We start from the raw sequence: 20,078 nt of genomic DNA on the forward strand, positions 1-20,078 counted from the left end.
TTATTGATATCATGCAATTAAAAATTTTAATTTACCTTTTACACATTTTAAGAAATATGTTTTTAATATTATGTTTTAACTACTCCTTTCTTCCATAAGTGGGTCCAAAATGACCCGAATTCATTTCCTATGGAATTTAATGGGAATCTTTGTTTCTTACCAACTGTGTCTGTCAGGAACACATTTTATGTGAACCATACACACTGAGTCCAAAGTGTTACCCCTGAATAAAAATATCTTACACAGCAAGAACTTTTACATATAAATATTATCTTTATTTTTACCTCACAAATGTGTGTGTGTTGATCATCAGTGCTGTGACAGCGTTATTGTCACGAATCAACATATTGGCCTTCTTTGAAGTTAGCTAATACTAGTTATCTAACCAAGCTAGTTAACATTACCACCTATACTTCATTGTCCATGTGTATTATTTATGTGTGTGTCAATATGTTGCATCAGAGGGTTAATCCAGTAACTGGACTAAAACATTGTTTGCCTAGCTTCTGTTTAAAATCGATCTGCCTCTTTGCACCTTTTGGTGGAGATGTTTTAGAAAGTCCTCTCAAGTTGAGGTAAAAATTAGGTTTTGATCCTTTTCTTCAGGCAAAATGTAATTTGAAACTGCTTGGACAAAGATTTTTCACAAATTAAGCTACAGACATTGTTTGAAAAGTTATAGATAAATGGAAGAAAATGGAGAAATGTTTGTATTTCCAAACTCATTGTTTAAATTAAGTTGGATTCTAATTTGTTTATGTTTTAAAAGCCAATTTCTTTCTATATGTTTATTTTTTGACATCTGGACTAACTTGTTTCACATCTTTTGGAGTTGTGAACAGTTTTAGAGAATGGCCTCAGGAACAAAGATTGGGAATAAATGTCCATCCTCTTTTTGCAGATCTCTAAAAGAAACTGAATCAATTTCCAGATAGTGTAGTGAGCATGTCTTGCTGATGAGTCAAAAGACAAGCTGACCTCTTTAAAGTTCATCTTAAAATTTATAATAGCTACTTATGTTCTGAAACCTACTCTTGCACTTTAATCTATAAACTTTCAGTTCCTATTGCTTTAAGTCCTTAAAAAAATTGTAATTACCTTCTAGAGTCTTCTGTTTGCACTCTGAGGTCAAAAACAATTTAAATCAACATTTCCGGAAGTTTGTGAATCCAGTTTATTTAGAAAATGTACAACATCTTTTCTGACATCTTGTGTGCCCACAGCAGTGACAATAAATCTGTGCAGAGTTTCAAAATAACAAACCGTAAACAGGAGTGGAACCTCGTCACTGTAAAACAGGATTTATAAAGAACTTTAACTATTTAGGAGAAAAGGAATCTTCACATCTAATATTAAATAAACTATGATGAGGCACTGAAAACAAATGAACCAATCAGGTGCAGTGACAACCACTCAGAGGTCCCGCGCCGATAAAACGTAAAACGATCCTCTATAGTCTCTTCGCGTTAACACGCCGCCGCTCCTTTGGTCGGATAAACAGCAGAGACCTAGAGAGGGCGTCTGCTGATGAGCTCCAGAGTTCGGCTTGATTTGGGTGATGTGTCGCAGCAGAAGGCAAAGTGGTGGTTTGCCTCTCAGCAGAAAGAAGAGGAATGGGAGTCTGTGTTCACATTAAGAGGTGCTTTTATTTTTGAAAACTTGCACTGTGCGCCCGGCAGTCAGGACAACCTGGTTCCAGTCGAACCTTCAGCGCTGGCTGCAGCTGTGTGACGAAAGCACTTGTAGTGAACGTGGCTGTGTGGGAGCGGGCGGCGTCACGCTGAGGGGGACGGATTGTCGGGGTCCGGGTCATAGTGGTACGTCGGCTGACAGTGACCGCTGCTGCTGTGTGGCTGCTGGTTGGTGCGGGGCTGGCTCTGGTGTTCCTGCTGGTGCGGGCCCTCGTACAGCTGGGCTCCTGGGTGGTTCTCCGGCGCCTGTCCCATCGCCGGCTGGTGAGGCTCGTTGGCCAGAGGGGGCAGCGTGTCCAGCTCGTCCACCTGCGGGCCAGGAGGGTGCATGACCACCAGCTGGTCCTGAGGGATGTCAGCTGCGGCCGCCGCCAGGTTGGTGGTGGACTTTGACTTGACGCACTGGAAGTCCACGTGGCGACTCTTCCCTTCCTCTTTCTCCCAGGACATGCGGATGAAGGGACGCTGCACGTAGTTGTAGATGACCTCGGGGCGACCCCCGGGACGTCGCTTCACCTTCTCTTTATACGTTGGGTATCCTGGTGAGGAACGAAGCAAAGTTAAATCAACTGCTGCAGAGGTTCAACATGTTGAAAAAATTCTATACACAAGTTGAACTTCTTGGAGTTTAAGTATCTCAGGGTCTTGTTCACAAATGAAAGAAAAAAAGGACTGGTGGAGACGGCTTGTTGAGCTGTCTGCAGTGATGTGAGCGTTGTGCCGGTCTGTCGGCTTAACGTTCATCTACGTTCCTGCCCTCATCTATGGTCACTAGCCGTGTTGGCGACCGACAGAACGAGAACATAAATACAAGCAGGTGAAATGAGTTTGAATACAGCCAGCAGCCACAGCTATAATAGGATGGTTTAGATCAAAACATAGTCTGATAGATCTAGCGTTTTTGCAAGACTTGAGAAATGTATTGAATTTTGTATGGAATACTGACCAATGTGCATTACTGTTAATGGCACATCCCAACTAACTTTTAGCTATTATTATATTGATATTCATCTGGAGGAAAGATAAAAATAACGGTGATCCGTTTGGTCATCCTAGGTTTAAGTACTAATAAAACAATCTAGACTTTGAAGAACAAGTTCAGCTACAGATGGTGCACAGTGATCTCCACCAGTAGTACACTATTAGTTTAGAAGTCATTAAACTATACCAAAACAGTGATTTCAGAAAAATGTTTTCCCATAAAAGTAAATTACCTTCGATTCCCAGGCGGATTTTTTTCAGTCCTCTGTCCTTCAGCACAGATTTGGCCACGTCTCTGTTCTCGATGTATTTGAAGAAACGATAGAGTTTGGTGCTGTAGATAACTGTAGAGAGAATGAACGACATTATTAAATCAGCAGGATTTAACACTCATCACTTTAAAGTACAGAGCTAAAACGTCAAAATGTGTTATTTGATGTGTCTGTGGCTGCATAGATTAAAAATAAAAACAGCAATGGCATTTCTTTATTTGTTGGGGAGTAATCTCAGCAGGAGGTCAATCTCTGCTGGTAGGACATGCCTTTAACCGTGCTGCTCAATGCACCGACTAAATTTACAGGCAATACATCCAAATATTAAAGTTTCCTTTAGTAAAAATAAAATCTGCATCAATCTTTTCTTCAAACCAAACACAGTCATTGCTCTGTTCCCTGAAGCAGAAAAGGAAGACAATCATATGATAGGAACCGGTTTGCTGACACTCTACTTAATTTTAGAACTTGTTCTTTAGTCATCGTGTTTTTACACATTCCATTTTATTTTCAAGAAAGCATTTTGTAATATCTTTATGTTTACTATCGATTCATATCTGACAGGTTTTATTTTGACAGCAGAAAGCTCTCGTGTCACAGTAACCTGGTTTTCTCCTCCTCATCATGCCTTCTGTAATTAGAGTGTGACCTCTAACAGATCCTTCTGACAGCCGGCAGTAACAATATGGCGGCTATATCTTACTCTGAGAGTACTCCTCTCCCATCTGAGGTGGGTACTCCTCATCCCAGTCCACCACGTCGTCGTCGGTCAGTACCACCACGTGGCACTCCCTCTCCCCGCTCTGGGCGCTGGCGACCATCAGCGGCAGCACCATCTCCTCCAGGTAACACTCGAACTGACGCCGCGCTCCGTCATTGGACAGCTCGTGCATCAGGGCGCCTGGGCGGAGCAAAACCACGTTTATTAGATTATCCTTTAACGAGCAGCTAAAATACACCCACAGGATCACATTGCATCAAACTGTGTGAACGTAATATGACTGCATCTTTTAGGTTTTTTTTTTTGTTAAATATATTTGTTTATATTTAGAAAAGTAGGATTTTTTTTTGTTTCATTTGGGTCTGTTTTGTGTGCATTCCTGTTAATTTAAAAGTACTGCTTGGATGTTTTCCTGTAGTTATTTAGGGCTTCTGTGAAGACGTTAGCAGAAGCATTGATGGAAACTAAACACTTTGGACTTTGAAGCAAAAGTAACTGATGCAACTTTCAAGAAATAAAAGCCGTTAAAAAATTCATTTGTTTTTTAGTGCCATTAAAAAAAACATAAGATGATGATCAGCAATAAGGATGAAAATTTGGTTACATCATAATATTATTTTTATGACTGATATATAAACAGATTTACAAACAATTGCTCTGAAAAAAAAAGAACAACAAGCCAATCAAATATCATCATTCTGTTAAAGTTCTTGCACATCCTTATTTTGACTGTTTAAGTGACTTGAAACTATAAATTATCCATGTTCCCAAAAAAAGGCTTTATGGACAAGACAATTTATATGTATATTTATGTAGTTGGAAAAACAAATATACCAGAAGCAATTTGACAAAAAATAATTTACTGACCATAAAATAGCAGCAGTTTAAAGAAAGTGCTGCTTTAAACTACTGTTTGTCATTAAAAGACAGTTACATCTTGTCTGTTAATGAAGAGACATTATATAACTAACCTTTCTAACTGTTTATAAAGCGCTTCCTAATGTTTCATGAGTTCAATCTAAGCATCAGCTGTGATTTAAGGTTCACTGTAAAATCAAACAAAAAAATCCACTGTTAGAAAATCTTCAGAGAGGATCTGCTAACCACTGGAACCTTCTGGAAGGATTGCAGTTTTGACCCAAATAAAATCTGCTTGAATGTGACTGTGTCCGTTTTAACATTCAGAACATCCTGTCTTTTTTCCTTTTTCTTTCTACTTCTACATTTCTTTGTAAGCATTGAATATCTTTAAAAAACAAAAGCAGAAGTTTTCTGAGAAAGTCTCAGTGTGAATATTCAGATCAGAAACTGATGTCAATAACAAAGAGTATGATCACACTGCACAACCAAAACTAATTTTAAAAATATTCTCTATTGGGGATGGATTGCTTTTTTGTTTTTTTTGGCCCACATAAGCAGTAAATCTCACAGCTAATCATGGCCTACTTAGAGGCGCAAACAGCAGCAGAGCGCTGAAGCTGCTCCTCCCACGTACTTGCACACAAACAAGTGGCACTGACGAGCACGTTCTCAACCAAAATATCCCACTGACATCTCCATGTACATGTGGGAAGCTGCAGCTGCAGCAAATGTGCATGCAAGCAGACAGCAATTAAGCAAACACAGATTTGTTTTGACTTTTCATTTCCTGTTCTGCATGCTCATCTTTGATACTCTAAGATCAATCAGGTTTTTTTTGCCCAAGTTTGTACACACAAGCAAGGAATTTCACACGTTCACAACATCAGACACTAAATATAGACATAGAAATATAAATCTCATAGTAAATTCATGATTAATCTCATGATATCCGGGTCAGACACAGAAAATCAAACAAGTTCTATTTTAACCCAGGGATACGACAACTACAAAAGGATCAAGAGACTCACCAAAGTCTGCGCACAGACAAAAACAGAAACTACATTACCCTGCAGCGTTACACACACAAGGAAATATCTGAGCAGGATGAGGAGTTGGTGTACTCACTGAGATCTCTGCACTTGATGGTGCTGTAGTTGAAGGAGATGCAGAGGTAGTCACATGCCTCTCTGAGCTCAGGAATGGAAACGCCGTCAGGGCAGCGGATTATCCCCGACTTGTAGTAATCCTGCCATTTTCACCAGCGCAAGCATGCGCACGGAGAAATAATGACACACAGTGAGGAGAACGGTCATGCGCGCACTCGAGCAGAGGAGGGAAAACAAGACGCCATTATTAATGCTGCCTCGCAGAGAGAGAAGAGGACGGAGGGAGAGATAAGAGGGGGGGATGGAGAGCAAGTGATAAAAAAAAGCAACGTCACAGAGAGAGAGAGAGAGGAGGGCTAAAGAGAGAAAAAAAAGGGGGGGGAGGATGATGAAAGCAAAAGCTGCTGATGTCACTATGCCCTTCCTGCTCCCAGTGAGAATCTCCCAGGAGTTTCTACTGATGGAAACCAGAGGAGACGCTCCGGGCAAACAGGACACAAAGCTCTGGCACAACCCACTTCCTGCTCTGCCTCACTCACTTGAATGTGCCTCATGATTTTCCTTAAAGTCTAAAGACTCACAGCTAAACCAAATACTAACATATATCATACAAAAAACAAACCTTGCCCCTCACCATCTGACAACAAATTGGACAAAACCTTTTTAGTTTTAGCTGAACAAGGATCACTGAATTTACTTCTGTCCGCTAAATGCCAAAATAATTACAGAAGACAAATATTATTTTTTCGTTTCTGCCTCTCATATGCTGAGATGATCAGCCTTTAAACAATTTCTGAAGTTGGGACAAGGTCATGGCTTTGTATGATTCTGCTACGTTCAACACCTCAAACACGCCATCTGTGTGTGACATCATGGGAAAAGAAAGGAAATCAATGTCTTTGTTTCTCCATGTCACCGCAGGACACAATCCATGTGCATATGTGTCTACCATTACTAACAGTTCTGTTAGTATTCTCCATTTGTTGAAGGAGAACCTGTTTAGCAACATGAAGCAGGCTGTAGGGTTGTTGAAATAATCGATCTGAAGTTGTCATATGCTGAAATGACCAGCCTTTAAATAATTTCTGAAGTTGGGACAAGGTCACAGCTTTGTAAGATATAGTCAATACCAAAAATGTAATTATTAAAAAATACTCCATCCTGACAATTCTGTCCCGACTTTGACAGAATTGACTCATTCCTATTTGCCCATGCTGGACAAAAACTGTATATTTTCAGCACTTGTCCTCAGCTCCATCTCAGACTGTACGACCGCGTCGCAGGGTCATACAGTTGCAGGGTCATACAGTTGCAGGGTCATACAGTTGCAGGGTCATACAGTTGCAGGGTCATACAGTCGCAGGGTCATACAGTTGCAGGGTTGAATAATTCAACTTCACCAGAATTTGAATTCTGGTAAAACACATGGTTTGTGTCGTATTGAGGTATACTAATGTGAGAGAGATGAGTGAATCTTAAATCAAATGTGCAACCAGAAATGATTGAGGACAAACTTTTCTTTAAGTGGCTTTCTATTTTCTGCCTCTTTGTGATGCATTTTTTGACAGATGTGTTCTATGTTCATTCATAATGATGGACATGAACCAATTAGCTTTGTTTGCTGCTGCAGCCGCAAGAAAAAGACACCAGGAAGACCAGACAAAAATGGTATATTTGGGACAGAAAGAAGAAACAATACTAACCATTTGAAAATATTCAGTAGATTGGATGATGCCTTTGTGGAAGGCATGTATCTAATTACATTTGGACTAAAACTAACAAACAGTCAGTCACAAATTCTGGTAGTAGTGTTAAGACCTGGGGATGCTTTGATGACTTGCTTACTGATGAAACCATCAGATTCATACAAGCTAGCTCTAATCCTAAAAAGCAGAATTCATGGTTTCATCAGCTACAGCAAGTCATCCAGTCCTAAAGCTGCAAAGCAGACCCAGGTCTTAACGCTACTTCCACCAAGAGTGCTTAAGGTCATGAACTGATGACTAGGGTTAGAGCTAACCCTAACCCTGTGGTTATCCCTAATCCTAACTCCAACCCTAGTGTTAGTCCCAACATTAATGCTAGCAAGACAAGGTTTGATGCACACCAAGACTTCTGGTCCACTTCTGTTTGTTTGAAAGGGACAAAATTAAGGTCTTGGAGTTACTTACATCTAACTGTGATGCCTTGGCAAATGTGCTCAAAACCCCTCCAATATGGCTGAATAAAAACAATGCTACAAACAAAAGAATAAATTTACATTTCTGGGCAGCAAAAGTAACAGAGATATTGCCACTTATCGTAAATACTAGATGGTTGTTGCCAAAGGTGGCACAATCAGTTATTAGGTTTACAGGACAATTCATTTTCAACATAGGACCAGACTGATATGGACTTTTGTTTTCCTTAAAAAAGGAAAAAATGTAAGGAAATAAAAAATTTTTTAACTCGCATTAAACTTGCACTGAATATGTGCTCTGGGTATCTCTGTATGTTAACATTTGTTTTCTGGAATTAGAAATGACCACTTCACTTAATTCATCTGATACTTTTTGGCAAAAGAAAAAAAAAAGTCATGGTACTTCAAAAGAAGTGAACAGCTATTGCAGACTGCATGTTTTCAGATATTATTTCCAAGAAAAGTAGATCGTCTTGCAGCCAGTTCCCAACCAGATCTTCCTACAAGTCTAAAGTTAGACATTTCTGTGAATAAACTATGAAAAATAAATAATCTGATCTATCAACAGTTACATAAGTCCATCTCTAAGAGGCTTTTAACACAAAATATATTTTTATACTGACCATTATAAAAGAAAGAAGTGATGCTGGATAGAAGGAATGAACGGATGTACGGAGAGATATAATGTACGTGAATAAAACATCAGAGGCTATCCAGCAGAATGAGCTGGAACTCAGTTCCCCCCCCAGGGAGAACAAGAAAATACATAAAAGTTGGGATATCTTCAGGTTAACTGGAGCAAGAAAAGGGACAAAGGCAGGAAATAAAGACAACTGGACAGAGGGAGAAGGAGACGAGTTAATGGGGAAAGAAAACATGATAGAAGATAGGAACACAGTAGAGTACAAGAAAGAAAGGAAAGTGAGGAAACGCAGGAGAAAAGTGGAAAACAGAAAGTAAGGCAGAAAAAGCAGAACATTCTGTATAAAATCTCACCAGGATGGCGCGGAACACGGTGGAGCTGATGCCATCAGCCACCTCAAACTCCCCTTTCTCATTGGGCCGAGTGAAATTGTTGTCCCGACAGGAACCAAACATCCTGAAAGCACAGAGCTGATTCAAATAGAGTACGAGCTTCGTTCATAAAACACCAATATGAGGGGAAAAAAAGAATCTACATGAAATCTCTCTCATTCATATACTCAGAAAAAAAGTATATGAATGAACAACTAAATATTAAGATTTTTAAATATGATGTGCTCAAATTGACAATTACCAAATAAAAGAAATAAAAGTGTGCTTGTATTGCATTTCTTAATTGAGCATCATCTATGTTTAGCAACCCTTTTCCGACTTCACTCATCACACAGATTATTGCACTCGTCTTGTGGTCATCACCTGCCCAGCATGGTGTTGGGTTGAGCTATAAAGATAGCAGGATCCACCACAAATCTTGTATTGTCCACAATGAGCGTGACTCTCTCCCCTGGTCGCAGCCCACTTCGATGCTCTTTGCCACCAAGGTCATACACGATCATGTCGCAGGATCCTGGGCCTAAAATTTTGGAGTGGTGGTCTACCCCAGAGCGGCCTAGGGGCCGTGGTATGTGAGCCCCAATCAGAGCTCCTCCTATATGTGGATAAGAATGAGAAACTCTGGGAGGACGTGGGCTGGATGATCTGGAGGAGGAGCCTCCGTCACCGCGTTCGCGATCTGTGGGAGGAAAACGGATCAATATTGATGGAAAAGCCACTTATTATTAAGTATTCTAAGGTATTTCAGGGTTTTTGTTTCCTTTTTACCATGTTGTCGTGTTGGAGAAGTAATATTCCTGATGCATGGTGTGAGCTGACTCTCCCCTCTCTCGTGCGACGAGTCCCGTGAGCGATCACTGGAGCGTCGTCGCTGTTCCCTATAATGTTCTGCTCCTCCCAATCCCCGTTCCCGGGACCCACCGGCAGCCCCGCTGATCCCCCCGCCGCTGGCACCGGCCCCGTACAGACTCATGGTCCTGACCTGATGGCACTGCAACCGGCGGCCACAGTCCGACCCAGACAAACCACACTGCTCACTTGTGGGGAGAAAGAGCACACAAACAGAAGATCCCTGTTAGAGCTGAATGACACTGAAAAAAAATCTTGCAATATTAGTAAATAGTGCAATGAAACTGTCAGTTTAAAATTGTTTCTAGCTCTCAGACTTAAACACTAGGTTGTTTTTACGCTATGATTGGTCACTATACGCACAGCTTCACAAATCACAAGTGGAGCTTGTTCTACAATGATTTGAGTCCAAATACTCTCAGTTATTTTATTCAAGGGGGCTCACTGCACATGCAGTGTCCTCTCTATAGGAATTCTGAAATATTTTGTTGTGTAAAACCATCATTCTAAAGACACATCATTTAGAGAAAGAGAAACAAGCTAAAATGGACACAAAATCCTCACATAATGGAGGCTGAAAATGTCAATTTGCAAAATACCATCACCAAAAAATGTCAATGTGAGCACAGTTAAAAATTGATTTTCGGAGGACTCATTGAATGACTAAACAGTGCAGCTCCAATTTAACACAGCATGTCCAGCAAATGCAATTTGTATACAATTACAATTTTAATACAAGATTTGTTACATTTACCAGATGTTAGTTTGTAATCTGTCATCTCATAGTAAAACCAAACATGTCGCTATTAAACAGCAACCTTACAAGGAGGTGTACTCTGATGCAAAACATTTATATAATCATCTTGTTATAATAAACTACTTTCCTGCGTATGTGCTAATTAGTGTATCCTGTTCAGCATCTGTGCAACAGTGTAGCTGACAATTTAATCAGCAGCACAGGGCTTTTACAGCAGAAACACATTCAGGTCTCAGTAATGAAGAGACGCTGGCTCTCATGGGAAGAGCTGCAATGAAATATGATGACTATCTACTGGAAAACCGGAGAGACGACAAATGGACACAGCGTGAGGTGTGGGGCATAATGAACCAGAACTCTCCTACTTTACTTGTGAATAGCTTTGTATTAAATAAACGGACCTTTGTAATTACCAAAATATCACGCATTATGCACAGTAAAGAAAAATAGAACTTCTCAACATGCAAGATGTTCAGTAGCTGCATAAGAAACAGAAGTTTGCTTCAACTTTAGCCATTGTCAGGCGTTTCTCAACAAACGAGACTATTCTTTAAACATTAGTTTTAGTAATTCACTTCCAAAAGTGAAACACAAAAATAAACAAAGTGATATTTTTCAAGCACTCATTTATGTTAAATTTGAGCTTTATTAGCAATAAGCGCTTTTTCATTAGCGCTTATAGCAAAGGAAAAGTTCAAATTTAGGTAAAAATCTGAATACATCATGAAACCAAAACATGGGCTGTTAATCCCAGAAATGTTAAGTTATGTCTGATGATCTAATCGATATTGAGATTGTAGATTTAACAGTAGTCAAAAGATGTTAGCTGTTTATAGAGTGCTATATGCAAGCATATTAATACAAAGTTTAGTGGAAGGAAGAAATCGTGGTAGGATAATCATAGTGTGGAGTGGTTAGGAACACACTGGCTGCTCTGTGGCAGAATGGGGGTGAATTTATCAATTTCTCAACTGCAAATAACAACAAAAATAATGTGTTTTCACAAAGAAATCCAAAGCTAAATTTGTCACATTATGGAATCATCCATCATCTATCTTGCTGTACAACAGAGAAGGAAAATCTGAGAGAGAAAAAAAATTATCACCAAGTTCATATACTGTAGAGTACATGGATGCAGTAAATTTGGGGGGTTTATTTATTAACCACAATCACTAAAATTACCAGAAATAAATGCTTTAAAGTTATCAGTAGGTTACATTTTTTTTGTTTGTTTGTTTGTTAATAATTCATTATATAAAAGAAATATTTTCATGTTATTCCAGCTAATTAAGCAGTACCTGAATGTTTCAACTGAGCCTGAAAGGCTAGGTAAGTAACAGAAAAATGCTTCCTGGATATTGTGGAATTTCTAATTGTGCTGGGATGCTGCTGCTGCTGCGAGGACCATCTGAGCACTGGATACCAGATTGATCGAGAGGCTAATTGGTTAACTGTCTGGGTGAGCAGACGCAGACAACAGTAACAGGAAAAACTGTGATGAAGCAAGATCAGCAAGCTGATCACAAAATAAAAGCCCCACAATTCGGCGTAGAGACAACTCGCAAGCCGCTGCTATGCAGTCCAAGACACAGAGTTTTATTCGCTTCACCACATTCCTTTTCAGTGCTTTAGACAAAATAAGCCACAAATACTACTGTTGGACATTTTTTTTTAAATGTCCAACGTCATGGTGCCAAATTCTACTCACAATGGCAGCATTTAATCTTGGGCAAGAGAAAAAAAAACAAGATAGTGCGTTCTTTTTCGGCTTGTCCTTGAAGACAAGGGTAAACATGAAAAAGAAAATGGAAAGATTGAGCACAAAAACATGTAGGCACCTCAGCGTGTGCTATAATCCATGCAGGTAAAGCCTCTGAAAGGAGAATAATAATGAAAAGTGCACCTTTTCTTGCATCATTTTTATCACTGACAGAGAAGTGATAGAATGTGATGATGTACATGATGACTTCTAAATTATAAATGCGTTTTTATCCTAAATTGAGGCAAACCAAACATGAGGATCTTGCAGTTAGGACCAGCAGGACAGAGGAAACAAAGGAACCGAAGAGGCAGTTTTCCACAGAGGGCATGCAGATCTTCTCATCTTTCACACAGCATTGTGTGTCTCCAGCAGCCAAGATTTCAAACTGCCAGAATGAAAAAGACATATCTTATTTCTAATTTTCTACTGCTGGGTAAAAAAAAAAAGATATGACAGTTTTGGTTCTCTTAGTTTTCTTTTTCAAAAAGGTTAGGTCTTTAAAAGGCAATGGATTGAGGCGGAGCAAGTTCACACACTTATCTAAAGACAGAACATCTTAGACAAAGATGTAAAGCGCCCAGGCAGTCTATTAAAAGTATAAGGGTGAGAGTCATGAGGGTTGAGGGTCCAATCAATTATTTAGGGGCTGCTGACACTGACACAGCAATCGGCAAAGGCAAAGAGGCTGCTCTGTGGCAGAATGGGGGTGAATTTATCAATTTCTCAACTGCAAATGACAACAAAAATAATGTATTTTCACAAAGAGATCCAAAGCTAAATTTGTCACATTATGTTATCATCCATCATCTATCTTGCTGTACAACAGAGAAAGCAAGAGAGTCCCGTGGAGGATGGGATTCGGGTCGCTGGCTCTCCATCGGTCGCTCCTGTAGTTATTCACAAACAAAGAGCCGTCCGCTAACAGCTGGCAACACATCCTGCAATGACAGAGCTAAATAATAATAATAATAATAATTTTTTTTTTTTTAAACTCCGTGCTTTGAAAAAAGCGTGCACGTACCGGTCGTTTCCACCGGGCCACGAGAAGACAAAGCAGCAGGGAACAAGCTGCGGGATGACAGAGGCACAAAAGCCTTGCGCTCCTCCGAACAAAGCGGGCTTGCCAGCAGTTTCAGCATCCTCGCTCATTACTTTCCAACTTCATCCGCATCGTTTAGAGCGGACAGGTCGGACTTTAACTGGCTGGTAACAATACACCGGCTTGATCGGAAAACGCTTGAAATAGGTCTGCGAGGCGAAGGAGACGCTCCGGCTGGTCAATCAGAGTCACCGTAGGGACCCGAAACTGTGAATGGCCGCGTGCTAGACTGAATCAGAACGATGCTGCCTTCACGGACTCTTTGTAAAGTGCCGCTTCGCAGTCTTCTGTGTCTTCCTGGGGCGCTTTATTGCAGCTGCGTGTAAATATTGATTAATCGAACGAGGTATGTGGAAGGTCAGCATAAATTATGAGCTATGTTGTATGTGAAAGTATTTAAATAATCGTAAAGAGGTAGTCGATAAATTCCTATATATAAGAAAAGTGTCATGATAAAGGACTAAAATGCTGTACAAATATACAATAAAAAAAACTGACGACATGTAGCTTTAGCTAAATCAGTGTTCCCTATGCTTAGAGAGCTAAGAGGGCATGAGGTACTATTGCTTGACAACAAAAGTAATGAATTAGCCACATTGCACTGAGTATAATAGCTATACTCATGTTATAGCTGTTCATGTTCAATAAAACTACACTTTGCTAGACTAAACTTTCCAGAGAATTTACGCCTTTATGTACATTAACAAATACACAACAGAAAAGTTCACTCTGAGTTTATAGAAGATTTTGATAAAACTTCAATTTTTAAAGCAAATGAGGAAAGAAAAGATACGAAAAGAAGAAAGGATGAGAGAGGGCAAAAAATAAAATGACAAGGAAGCACACATTTGTCCTATATGCATGATTGTGTAAATATGTATCCATGTGCACATGCATAATTGCACACACAAGGACAAAATGCCAGTAATTTGGTCACTTTGTAAAAGGTTTCATAATTGCAAGATTTCCCACAAAAAAAGGCAACATTATTGTTAAAGTTAGCACATTTAACAGGGTCACAGAAAGCTTAGCTATATCTGACAAATAAATTCACATGTATTATTATTAGTCCAGTTCTTGCCTGTCATAATTTGAAAATAATGTATTATTTCTCAAACAGAGCTGCATGTTAGACAGGAGGTTAGCACAAATCTCGGCATGGATCCTCTGAGTATAGAGATTGCATGTTCTCCATATGCACTTGTGGATTCTCTCCCGGTATTCCGACTTCCTCCCACAATCCAATAGCATGACTATTAGTTTAATCCAAGGATTCTCAAATTCAGGCCTCGATGATTCCACCAAGTCTACCAAGCATGAATCAAATGGTTGAATTTCCCCATTATTACCCAGTTTTCCCAATGACCTCATTATTTGAATGGAAATTGAAAGGGAGTTCAAGCAAAGACATACCTAAAAGTTGGAGGCCCTAGACGTCTGGATTTGAAGAACCCTGGATTAATCCTAGCTGCCCTTAGGTATGAGTGAGTGTGTGTGTGCATGGTTATTTGTTCTGTTGTCTCCATGTTGCTCTGTAATGGATTGGTGACCTGTCCAGTGTCTATCCCTATGCAGTCATCTTGTCAAATGACTGCTGAAGATAGCCTAAATGGATAAGTGAATATGGGCAATGGATGGATGAATTTCCTTAACCTTTAATATCTAACAAACCAAATAAGTAAGCAATTCTAAAGTTAAACATTATTTAAGCTGTTGGTTGCTACAGCAGCCCATTACAAAAACAAACTACTTACTCTAATTTCTCTTGGACAGATGGATAAAATGCTCACAGTAACACACTTTAACAGACACAAAATAGTTTGTTGTTTTAATTAAACACATGCTCTAAAATGTCTAAACAATTAATTCTGGTATTACACAAACAACTTTTTTTGGCCCATATTAGGCAGTGTTTGTATAGATTGGCAGGTTTCAAACTTATGTTGTCCTCCACTTGCATATTTTTCAAACTTTTCCAAGTGGACTAGGTAAAATATGCTATATATGATCAAGCGTAAGGGCTAGAAACAGGAAAAGCTCAAAGACAACCTTTCAAAAGTCACAAAGAATCATTTCTATGACTTTTGCAAAACATCAAGAAACGAAGAGTCTGTCAAAGGATTTACAGCCTGGAAAAGCCAGAAATAGAGGCTTTTCATTAAAATGATCAACTTAAAAAAGACAGTGAATATACCAAAACAAAAAATACAACCTGAACTGAAATCTGAATTTGTTTTTTGTTGCCATCATCTCATATTTCCTTGCCAATAGATGATACTATGTGTTTTCGAACTTGGATGGTCTAAAATATTTTTGTCTTATCTATTTTCGTTAAAACTATGAGCTCTGACATTTTATCTGGGAAAGTTACTCGCTTTTAAAGCTGCTTCTAAATATGAAGCAGCACATTGAGGAAAAAAATATTTATACATTTTGATCTGTCCTTTTTGACTTTTCCTTCACCTTTTAATTGTATATCCGCTTTAACGCTAACATGCCTGGATCCCTCTTATGCGCAAAGTTGTCCAATAGAAAACAATGTAGGCGTTCTTTCGCTGAATGTAAATTTATCATGAGAGTAAAATAAAAGAAAAAATACTTCGCCTCAAATTTTGCACAAACCTTACAGCAGATAAGAGGATCTTTGTGTTATTTTGCTAGCTTAAAATAGCGCTAAGCTTCCATTCACAACCGTTAGGCTGCTAACGTTAGCTAGCTGCTACTATAAAGAAGACTTAAAAACATCCTTTATTTACCTTCTGCAGTTACATTCCAGTTTGACGTATCTACTGGCTACTTAAACAGCTAAATAATCCATCAGTTCAAATGCGGAGAAGACAAAAATTCCAGGGTTTTCCTCTGAAAATCGTCGCCTACACCAACTACTACTTGCTAGTAGATTTGTTTTGGTGTGAAATTCACGTTTAAGATATCGCGAGAAATTCGTTTAGTCTCGGTAAGGCACTCCTTTTCAGTTGCTTGGCTCTTGCTTGTTCTTTTTTTTTTTTTTTTTGCCTCTAATTCAACTAATAAGTTAATAAAATAAAATTGACAAACAAACAAAGCACGATTTTTTAAAAATTTATTTTACCTCTCCCATATCACTATAGACTCATCTTTTAAACACAACATTGTGCTTTACAATGGCATTGTTATAGTATATAAAAATACAAAAATTTTATTTTTTCTAAGTACAGCTTATCAGGCTATCTACAGAGGGCTAACTATGTTTCAGCCCAATCAGATGGCATATCAAACATTTAATGAGTAGGCAACATGCACAAAAACAACAGACTACACATTTAACCTTGATAAACCCAACATTAGGGCTTTGTCTGCACAAAATATACAAAAAACAAACAAAAAAAAAACAAAACACATAATTGGTCCAGTTCAGACTAACTCCTTCATGTTTTTTAAAAAAACAAGTCGTTCAATAAAAGTGCAGCTACAACGGAAGATCTGCCTAACAGAGGCACTGTCTCATAAATAAAAATGTCATAAATAAAGTTGAATAAATAAGCAATAAAAAAACAGATAAAAAAAACTAATAAAACAAGAAATAAACTCAAAAGCAGAATATAACTGTTTAAATCTAAGATGTTGGAAATGTTATGTTAACTGTCAAATTAAAAAAAATAGATTAAAAAAAACAAATCATCACTGCTTTGATTTGAGGAGGTTCTCCAGAAAGTCCAAAGCTTCCTTTATCTCCTCTGGTGTCAGCTCGGTCAACTCCTCAGGATGTAATCTTCTCTTCCAGCCCTCCGTGTCTCCACTGCTGGCCCGGCCCGCAGCATTGTGGATGTCCTGGATCCTAGTTTGCAGCCACTCGCGGCGCTCCTGCACCTGCTGGTGGTGTCTCAGGTTGTGCATGAGCTGCACTTCGCTCACTGTCCTTTTACTGCAGAATCATCAGAATAGCAGCATTAACATTCCAGTAACCGTCTGTCACTGCACAAAAAAGTTTAATACTATTTTTAATCATGTGGGTCAAAATTTTAACCAACCGGCGCAATTACCTGAGAGGACGCCCTTGGCAGTAAATGGAAAGGTGTACAACACAGAAGAAGATGAAGAGAACTTTAAAGTCCATGTTTTGCATGTTGACCTTTACAACCTGTTGAAACAAATAGACTTTTTCAAAACCATGCTTTCCCCTAAATTTTGCTTAATTGAGAACGCTTAAAGGCAAGCTACCTCTTGAATGAGTGAGCAAATTAGAATTAGCTTCACATGTATATCATATACTGAAATATAAAGCATTATTGTTCTTAGATACAAAAGAGTAACCCTATCGGATTTGAGGCATTTGGCCTCCACTTGATTAGGAACTGACAGGTCGAAATGAACATACCTGTGGTGGGGTTGCCTCCTTCTCCTCAGTGTGATGAAAGATAAAATATGGTGCTATAGTCTCTTAAGCGAGCCAGTCTGGTTTGGTGGTTAGCTCCTATTAGTTATGATAAGCACTGGACTCCACGGGCTCCTTTTATAGCCCCGGTATCCAGTTGTTGATGAGCTGCTTTCATTATTGCTGTTGATGTCATACCTCCAGCTTTTGGAGGGGGCAGGACACAAACGACAACACCTCCTCTTCTCCGCTGTCATATGGCATCAAGTGAATGGCTTTGAACCCGAATGCTTTCAAACATTGGTGACTGGGGGAAAAAAAACATGTCCAAACGGAGAATCTGAGAATTTTACAGGAAGCTTTATGTTAAGCTACTATAGAGTTTCTTAAAAGCCCAGAAAACCATGTTAAATGTTAATTACTCTAACAAAAGCAGCCATAGAATGATTGGAGGTTTCTTTTGTTTGAGTTTTGGACTAAACTTTTTCACCTATCCTAAACTGTGCGCTTAAAACTTCTTCCCACATTTTTCCTTCCTTGGATTTTTTTCCTCCATCTCTGAGAACTCCCCATACCAATTGGTCCACATGCGATGTGACCTTTTTTGTCCCACTCCAAGCATGCCTAACAACAATAGAGGCAACATTTGGATGGATTTATGACTCTCATTGACTATTAGAGAGTCTCCCCGGTTACATAGACACTAAACTCAAGAATTAACATTGTTTTAATGAGTTTGCCTCTCAAAAAAAAAGAGCTTTTATACCAACTTGACGTCAGAGGAAACATCTTGAATCCAAGGTTAAGAGGGAACTTGGGAGATGTGTTGTTGGTCGACGCTGCTGTCGTCACTGTCGTAGGCATGACTGATGGGCTTGTGTACATGAGTGTCATTCAGGGCCGCTGAACATCAGGTATTCATAGGTTTAACATTGATTTATACATTTTATCTTATTGCAACAGTTACTGAAAAGGTTAAAGGAATGTCTCAAATTCCAGTTGGGATACGTTGCAGTGCAGATGAGATATGTCCCAGTTCAAAGCTGCTGCAAGAAAGTGAGCTTAAGGCAGTCATAAATTCTATCTTCGGCGACCAAAAGTATCTGCAATAGATACGTTCCCTGAAAAACCTCAGTCTGAACATCAGTCAATCAGTCAGTCTGGGGTTACATGAAGAGGCAGAGAACTTCGAAAGCTCAGAGACACCGACGACCCTGAAGTTATTAAGAATGCTTGAACGAATATACCTTGAAAAACTGATTGATTGGTTGTTTGCTTTCTTTACTTTATTTTTTAGCTTATGTGGATTAATACCACAAAAATACATTATGTCTTTCAGATGTTCAGTGGATAAATTTACCTCACAATGTGTCTTTTCATCTTAAAACCATCAACACTCCTCCTTATAAAACTGGAATGATCATTAATCTAGCAAACATCCCCATTCCTCACTCGTGTCTGTCATATGATCATCTGGGTTAAGCCCATCTATAGCTCTTCAGCTTTCAGGCAGGTTCCCCCCTCAAAGGTCACTGATCTGCAGCAGCAAATAGCTCACACTGAAAAGAAGCCCCAAGCTTCTTATTTTGGTCGCATACATTACATATTACATAACAGTGATGGTTTAAGTTTTCTAAATATAGCAGGAGCAGGGTATGGCTCTGTTTATGTCCTGCAAGCTTTGAAATCTGAGATGATTCCTAACCAAAAAGGGTGGAAAATGTCAATTAGACATTCCCGCCAGTGGTTCTAGACTCTAGAACCACTCAATCGGTGTAGATCAAACGCTCTAGAATCTAGAGCGTTTGATCTAGACTCTAGATCAAACGCTCTAACGATCAAACGAGCGTTTGATCTAATTATAGCGACTACTAGGAAAGTAAAAGTCTTGCTCTAAAATACCAAACCAGTGTTTTTTCAGAAGCCTCAGAATGAGTTCTGCAAACACTCTTGCATTACAGCCATCCAAAAATATTGGCATTTATCATCCAGTAGTCAAGCGTTCACATAATTGCCTTGACTGGATAACAGATAAAATTGTTTACATACCACGGTGGCACAATTTGTGGTGATCGGCACAACCCCTAAAAGCCTCTTCTTGCTTTTCTGTGATACTATTACTGACAGCACGGGTCACAGCTTGTTGAGAGCTCATCTGCCAAAGACATTAACCTCCAACCTTTGCTTACGTCCTACAGCTTGTCGTTCTTATTACCTCATGCTCCCTCAATGTGCAGGGGGTTCACCTGCGGCAAGCAAAAGCAGCGAGATGGATGGGATGTCTTAAGAAGACAGTAATCCCATATTGACATCCAAAGAAGTCCCACCAGCCTCATCCTGCTTGGTGACAAGCGACAAGCATGAATTAACAAGGAGACATAATGTGAGATGACTGAAACTGTAGTGCAAAG

General features: G+C 39.3%; 2 protein-coding genes across 3 annotated transcripts; both read right to left on the minus strand.

Annotated features, from left to right (window-relative positions):
- Positions 1–1,156: 1,156 nt before the first annotated feature.
- LOC116735218 (BTB/POZ domain-containing protein 10-like) lies at positions 1,157–16,253 on the minus strand. Of its 2 annotated transcripts, none has more exons than XM_032586959.1 (8): positions 16,070–16,253; positions 9,615–9,883; positions 9,210–9,525; positions 8,808–8,910; positions 5,652–5,772; positions 3,648–3,845; positions 2,906–3,016; positions 1,157–2,230 (listed from the first exon to the last, which is right to left on the minus strand). In XM_032586959.1, the coding sequence occupies exons 2-8, from the start codon at positions 9,817–9,819 to the stop codon at positions 1,776–1,778; spliced, it is 1,509 nt and encodes a 502-aa protein (XP_032442850.1). In that variant the 5' UTR covers positions 9,820–9,883; positions 16,070–16,253; the 3' UTR covers positions 1,157–1,775. The 2 variants fall into 2 exon arrangements, with proteins under 2 accessions (XP_032442850.1, XP_032442841.1); XM_032586950.1 differs by lacking the exon at positions 16,070–16,253 and adding an exon at positions 13,236–13,523.
- A 128-nt stretch (positions 16,254–16,381) lies between these two features.
- Positions 16,382–19,493, minus strand: pth1a (parathyroid hormone 1a). The gene is made up of 2 exons (XM_032586972.1): positions 17,336–19,493; positions 16,382–17,217 (listed from the first exon to the last, which is right to left on the minus strand). The coding sequence occupies exons 1-2, from the start codon at positions 17,416–17,418 to the stop codon at positions 16,974–16,976; spliced, it is 327 nt and encodes a 108-aa protein (XP_032442863.1). The 5' UTR covers positions 17,419–19,493; the 3' UTR covers positions 16,382–16,973.
- Between the last annotated feature and the right edge of the window lie 585 nt (positions 19,494–20,078).

The sequence above is a fragment of the Xiphophorus hellerii genome, chromosome 2 (genome assembly GCF_003331165.1).
Source record: "Xiphophorus hellerii strain 12219 chromosome 2, Xiphophorus_hellerii-4.1, whole genome shotgun sequence".
NCBI classification, from domain to species: domain Eukaryota; kingdom Metazoa; phylum Chordata; class Actinopteri; order Cyprinodontiformes; family Poeciliidae; genus Xiphophorus; species Xiphophorus hellerii.